The 7,005-nt window shown below is 58.8% G+C and overlaps 1 protein-coding gene across 1 annotated transcript in view; it reads left to right on the forward strand.

Moving 5' to 3' along the window:
- LOC104398129 (dedicator of cytokinesis protein 2-like) overlaps positions 1 to 7,005 on the forward strand; it is a 66,946-nt gene that overhangs the window by 15,150 nt on the left and 44,791 nt on the right. Inside the window, 6 exon segments of the mRNA XM_010008178.1 lie at positions 247 to 366; positions 369 to 421; positions 922 to 1,011; positions 1,558 to 1,658; positions 1,811 to 1,945; positions 6,867 to 6,978. Of these exon segments, the coding sequence (XP_010006480.1) occupies positions 247 to 366; positions 369 to 421; positions 922 to 1,011; positions 1,558 to 1,658; positions 1,811 to 1,945; positions 6,867 to 6,978 (611 nt within the window).

Genomic DNA, 7,005 nt, shown 5'->3' on the forward strand with positions numbered 1-7,005 from the left:
GGTGCTGCTCCATGGGTGGGTGTTGCTGCAGGCCCTGTTTGCACGTCGCTGGGTCTGTAGCTCCAAGCTCTGCCTCAAGAGATTTGCCCATTTTTTCCCCTTGTTTACTAAGGTTGCCTTTCAGCAGGTGAGTTTTCCTGGGTGGGGGAATGAATACAAAACAATAAGAGGCTGGAAGCTTGTCCAGATGCGCTCCCACTTGGGGGTGTGAGTAGCACCGTGTCCCCTGGGATGGGGCCTCTCCAGCAGGCAGTGAGGGTGGGAGGGGGGTCGGGAAGGCTAGGAATGGCAGGAAGGGGAGCAGCTCTGACTGTCCCCTTCTCCCCCCAGTGAACCTGCTGGGGCTGTTGAAGTGGCGGGGCGTAATCCACGGAGGGGGTCTGAAAAGCTGATGAACGTGGATGGAGGGGAAGTCATCAAGGTACAGCTGGGACCTTCCCCTGCCCTGCTGGGATTTCCTTCCCTGCTCCAGCACTCACATCTCCTGCTATGTCCCCAGTGTCTGCTCCAGGGTGTCAGAGGGGTATGAAAGCTCCTGGGGGTGGTGGTTCCACTGGGGGTTTCCTGGCAGCTTGGATGGCTGTGCTGGGAACGACTGCTGGAGCCTGGGGAGCTGCCCTGCCCTGGGGCTGGACTGGGAGCACTGGGAGAATCCCACACAGCCTCAGAGCCTTTTCCCTAGGGAGAGACACTGCTCCTACCCACAGCAATTGACCCACTGGCCCCAGGAGTCCCCCTGGAACTCCCTGCTGGGGACCAGCCGTGCTGGGGGTCATGATCTGGCAAAGGGCTGGATGCTCCAGGCTGAGAATAGGCACAGGAGCTCTGTGCCCAGGCAGGTCACTCCTGTGCCCGGAGGTGGATTGGGGATGATGCTGGGGGTTAATGCTCAAGCCTTCACAGCCCCCTTCTCTCCCCCAGTTCCTCCAGGACACGCTGGATGCCTTGTTCTCCATCATGATGGAGAATTCCAACACAGATGTCTATGACACGCTGGTCTTTGATGCCCTGGTGAGCAGGACCTGCTGTCCCCTGCTGAGCCCACTGAAGGAGCAGGATGGGCTGGGCTGGGCTGGGGCTGGCTGAGCTGACCAGACAAGCTGTGCAGTTCCTCCAGCTCCTACATGGTGCCAGGGGTCAATAGACCCTGGCCAACCCAGCACAGGGCTGGGCCGTGGCTCTGTGGGGACACTGTGCCTCCAGGGGACAATTCCAGCAGCATTCCAAGGGGTTTCTTCTACACTGAGAGAAGAGTGACCCCAGTGATAGGCCCAGGGGAGTGTCGGGGTGCCTCTTGTGGGACCCCCGGGTTGGTGATGGTGTGAGCTCCATGCAAACTGGCTGTGAAGATCTCTGCAGCCGTGGGGCTTCAGGCTCATTTTGGGCTTCCCACATCTTGGAGCTCTGCCTCCCCCTGCAGGCTGGTGGGTGTGCAGGGGGCTCTGGTGGCCTCAGCAGCCCCCATGAGGGGTCAGTGATGCTCTGGCCACGGCTGTGGGCACCCATGGCTGTGGGCACCTATGCCTGCACCAATCCATGACACTGCTGTTCCCCCAGGTTTTCATCGTGGGGCTGGTGGCTGATAGGAAGTTCCAGCATTTCAACACGGTCCTGGAGGCCTACATCTGCCAGCACTTCAGTGCCACACTCGCCTACAAGTGGGTACAGGGTGGTCACAGCAGGGGGGATGGGGCAGCAGGCACAGGGAGGGACAGGACCCAGTGCCCGGCGGGCAGGTTGGCGAGGCAGAGCCAATGAGGCAGAAACCCACTGAGCCCTGGCCATGTGTGTCCCTGTCCCCACCCTGCAGGAAGCTGATCTGGGTGCTGACACAGTACGTGGAGCGGGCGGGCCGGGGGGAGCCCTGCGAGCCCCTCACCCGCACCTTCAAGGCCCTGGAGTTCGTCTTCAAGTTCATCGTCCGCTCCCGGCACCTCTTTGCCCAGTGAGTCCCTGGGGCTGCTCCCCCGGCTTGGCTGCCAGGCTGGTGTGTGCCCATGGGCCAGCAGCCCTGGGTCAGGGTCTGCGGGAGGGAGGGAGGGTCCCACGGGGGTCCCTGTGCCACGGGAGCAGTGTTGGTGCTGGTCATTGCCCCGGAGATGTGGCACTGGCACCTCGACCTGCCTGGTGAAGGTGTGTGCTGTTGGGTGGGATGTGGCTCCCAGGGGTGGCATCTGTGGCTCCTGGCACCCTGTGGGTGTGTTGGCTGGTCCCTCAGCCAGGCTCTGCTCCACCACCGCGCTCCCTCTCCCCCAGGTTTCCACAGTTCCCTGGTGTGCACCCTCTGGTTGTTGCTGCCAGCACGGTGGTGCTCTGGTGTGGGTGCTGTGGGGTCTGGTGTGGGTGCTGTGGGGTCTGGTGTGGGTGCTGTGGGGGTCTGGTGTGGGTGGTGGGCAGTGCCGTCCGTCTTGGGGTGGGAGAGCTCTGCACTGGCACAGGGGCAGCCTATGGTTTGCTGTCCATCGGGCTAATTGCTGCTAATTGTTCCTCCTGCATCCCGACCGAGTGCCGGGTGCTGCTGAGATGGGTGCAGCACTTCAGCTGTGGGGTTGCCCGTGGCCACAGGCTGCCCAGGGCAGTGGTGGAGTCCCCATCCCTGGAGGGGTGTCATAGCCACGTAGATGTGGTGCTGAGGGACATGGCTTAGTTGGTGGCCCTGGCAGCTCTGGGTGAATGGTTGGACCTGGTGATCGTAGAGGTCTTTTCCAACCAGAACAATTCTATGGGTCCATCATCCCTAGATTTCCTCCCTGCCATGCTGGTGCCCTTGCTCCATCCCAGTGAGCTCAGGCCCTGTCCCAGCTCCTGCTGCCACACGTCATGGTGCTGGGAAATGCCCGGGTCCTGGTGCACAGGCAGCCCAGCACCACGGCACGGGCTGGGGCACCTGCAGTGCACAAACTCTAAAGGGGTTGTAAGAATGTGAGAGAAACTTTGTGCTTGTCTGTAGGGACAGGACAAGGGTTTTAAACTGAAGGAGGGTGGATGTAGATTGGACATGAGGAAAAAGTTCTCTGCTGTGAGGCTGGTGAGACCCTGGCCCAGGTTGCCCAGGGAAGCTGTGGCTGCCCCATCCCTGGCAGTGTTGAAGGGCAGGTTGGATGGGGCTTGGAGCAGCCTGGGCTGCTGGGAGGTGTCCCTGCCCATGGCAGGGGGCTGGAACTGGATGGTCTTTTGAGGGACCTGTCTGACCCAAACTCTTCTGTGGTCCTGTAAGAAGTGGTGTAAAGGGCTGGGAGCCTCCATGGCTCCTTCTTGCTGCTGAGGATAAGGTCAAAGTTCCCTTGGGTACCTCCAGAGTCCTCCCAGGACCTGCTTTTGTTTATTCCTGGCCTGGTCTGTGTGATGGCACAAACAGGGCTTGGCTGGGCAGGCATGAGTGAGCTGGGTGTGCTGCTGGGCAATGTGGAAAACCAAACCCACCACCCATCAGTTACCAGAAAAACCAAGTTCCCTTCCTCTTTCATTCCATGAACCCAGCACCGAAAGCCACGGTGCCCCATGGGAGAGGTGGGAGGTGAGGGCTGCATGGCAGGGGCGGGCACAGCCTGTGCCAGCACAGCCACAGGGTTGTGGCTTGGGGGGTGTTCGGGGACGGGGTCTGGCTCCCACCTTACATCCCAAGCACTGTTCTGGGGTGCCTGGAGATGTGTGGGTGTCCCCCCCGGGGCCCTGAGGAGCCCTGTAGGGTTCCTGGCACATCCCAGACTGTGGCTGTTCCAGGGGTGCTCCAGCACATGGAGGGATCTACCTCCTTGTCATGTATGGAAATACAGAGCAAACCCCCAGCCTAGAGAACTCCTGGCAGAGAAAATTAATTATCTGGAGCATTTGCAAACAGCCCCGTGAGTTAGTGTGAGTTGGAACAGAGACATCCCTGAAGACATTTAGTGTTTTTGTTTGTCTTCCTTTTATCTCAGAGATCTTAACAGTGCAATAACACGGATTCCTCAGATCTTCTAAATACTTTAAATGGTGCTACAATTTGTACACAGTCTGTAATTTGCAGAAATTAGATTGCAATTATAATAAGTTCCTGCAGATTGCCCTATCAATTTGATTACGTGAGGCACCGCTGGAGCCGGCTGAGCAGCTCGAGCAGCTGCTGGGGGATGTGAGGGTGGTGGCTGGTCAGCAGCTCCGTGGGGAAGGGGCTTCCCGGTTCCCCAGGGGGTCTGACGGGCTGTGACACGGATGGATCCTGGCGCCAGCTGTGGGAGCTCAGTGCCCAAAATCTGTTTCCTGTGGGATCGTGTCTCCAGGAGCCACCATGTCACATCCCTCTTTGACACCTCATGCACAGCACCAGGGCAGAGACCCCAAATGCCCCCCCGCTCCCTTCCCCACCTCGGGGACCTCTCCTGTCCCCCACCCTGTCCCCCACCCCCATCCTGACCCCGACTTCCCTGGGAGCCCCTTGGGGGAAGCAGTGACACCGTGTCCTTCGCTGCTTCCTCCCCGCCGCTTCCTCCGGCCACTTCTGCTTTTCAGCTGCCACCGGGGGCGGTGCAGTGTTCCCAGACGTGCTCCGTGTCCCCAGACATGCTCGGTGTCCCCAGACGTGCTCCGTCTCCCCAGACATGCTCGGTGTCCCCAGACGTGCTCCGTCTCCCCAGACATGCTCGGTGTCCCCAGACGTGCTCCGTCTCCCCAGACATGCTCGGTGTCCCCAGACGTGCTCCGTCTCCCCAGACATGCTCGGTGTCCCCAGACGTGCTCCGTCTCCCCAGACATGCTCGGTGTCCCCAGACGTGCTCCGTCTCCCCAGACATGCTCGGTGTCCCCAGACGTGCTCCGTCTCCCCAGACATGCTCGGTGTCCCCAGACGTGCTCCGTCTCCCCAGACATGCTCGGTGTCCCCAGACGTGCTCCGTCTCCCCAGACATGCTCGGTGTCCCCAGACGTGCTCCGTCTCCCCAGACATGCTCGGTGTCCCCAGACGTGCTCCGTCTCCCCAGACATGCTCGGTGTCCCCAGACGTGCTCCGTCTCCCCAGACATGCTCGGTGTCCCCAGACGTGCTCCGTGTCCCCGCGGCGCTGCCGTCGCGACTCCCCCGCGCCGCACACACCGGCTGCTCTGGTTGGAGTCACCGCGAGCTTGGAGGTTGGGGAATCACAGCTGACACCACCTCTGACAGTGTCACAATAGCGTGTGGTGTTGGTGCAGGCCCTCTTTGAGGCATAGAACACAGCATGGGCCATTCAGTCTGGAGAAGAGAAGGCTCCAGGGAGACCTTAGAGCACCTTCCAGTGCCTGAAGGGGCTCCAGGAAAGCTGGGGAGGGGCTTTTCATCAGAGAGGGCAGTGACAGGACAAGGGGTGATGGTTTTAAACTGAGAGAGGGGAGATTTAGGTGAGATATTAGGAAGAAATTCTTCACTCTAAGGGTGCAGAGGAGCTGGAATGGGTTGCCCAGGGAGGTTGTTGTTGCCCCATCCCTGGAGGTTTTTAAGGCCAGGTTGGATGAGGTTTTGTGCAACCTGATGTAGTGGTTCCCTGCTCATGGCAGGGGGGTTGGAACTTGGTCATCTTTAAGGTCCCTTCCAACCTGAATGATTCTGTGACTCTATGAGTTATGTAGGCAAGAGTTTGAGGTGAGCTTGAGCACCCGTGGCAGGTGGGGATGAGTTAAAAAGAGGGACTGTGAAAAATCCAGCAAATGTCTAAAAAGTGGTGATCATTGCATGGAATTGTGGCTGCCAGAGTGAAAGCTGCATATGGAGCTTCAGTTCCTTTGGCTTAGTTTAACACATCCGAGTGGCTTTAAACTTCCTGGCTTCTGGTGGAGTTTTAGGACAGGAACCAGGGCTGTGTGATGGGGCTGTGGGATGGGGCTGTGGGATGGGGCTGTGGGATGGGGCTATGGGATAGGACTGTGGGATGAGGCTGTGGGATGGGAGCTGTTGGGGCCTCCCACTGCTCAGAGCTGGTATGGGATGCCAGGAGGGAATTTTCCCTAGTCAGTCTGGGCTCTGGTTTGTCTTGGAAGTCTGTCAGGAGCCGAGAAGCAGCCTCTGCCTTTGTCTGAGCGTATCTGAGGTGCCTCGGGCAGATCAACAGCTCGTTCTGCTGCCAGACCTGGAATGCTCCAGATGTTCCCTCGGGCTCATTTACCAGATAGAAAAGATGTATTTGAACAGTGAATTGCCCAACTGAAATGTTATAAACAAAGTAGCAAAGTTTTAACCAGAACTAGGCCCAACAAAAATAGCTGGTAAGGAAGAGATGACAGATCCTGTTTGTTCTGCTGCCATGCCCACAATTAGAAACAAAACACAATTAAGACCCAAACTTGCTTGCTGTGGTTGGTGTGCAGGAGCTGGGGGCCTGGAGGATGTGTCTGTCAGTCAGTGATTGACTCCCTATCCCATTTCCACCAGGAGTTGCTGCCCTGACTTTGTTCTTCTGACTCTGCGTTAAGTTCACAGCTTCCAAACACTCCCTGTTGTCACGTTTCAGGGCTGGAATTCCCACATATTTGGTCTGTCCTGTGGCTGGTCACACAGGTCCTGTGCAACTGGAGGTGCAGGAGGGTCCTGCTGGGTCCCCTCGACAGGCTGGCAGGTCTGGGGTGCTGTACCAGGGGCTATTTAAACAAAAGAGCATGTGAGGAGGTGCTGGTTTGTGTGCAAATGAGAGAGCAGAGGTAACTCTGCACAGCTGGATGCTGATTCTGGCTGTCCCTGGGGCTGGTGACCCTGAGAGACAGTGGCTGTATGGGACAGTGGCCATGTGGGGCAGTACCTGTGCTGGGGTGGTGGCCATGCCAGTGCCCACTGCCAGCCCCAGCTATGTCAATGGATCCTGTAATTAACAGGGGTGGTGGGCAGGTGGGGTGGCCATGGGGTGACTCTGGCTGTTTCAGGCTCTACGAGGGGAAGGAGACAGCTGAGTTCCAGTGCTCACTGCAGCGGTTCTTCCTCTCTCTGAACCAGCTGATGAAGTCCCCACTGGAGGGGCCCACGCTGCTCGCCCAGGTATGGTGGGGCCAGTGATGGGGGGGG

The sequence above is a fragment of the Chaetura pelagica genome, unplaced genomic scaffold (genome assembly GCF_000747805.2).
Source record: "Chaetura pelagica isolate M959 unplaced genomic scaffold, ChaPel_1.0 scaffold872, whole genome shotgun sequence".
Classification (NCBI taxonomy): Eukaryota; Metazoa; Chordata; class Aves; order Apodiformes; family Apodidae; genus Chaetura; species Chaetura pelagica.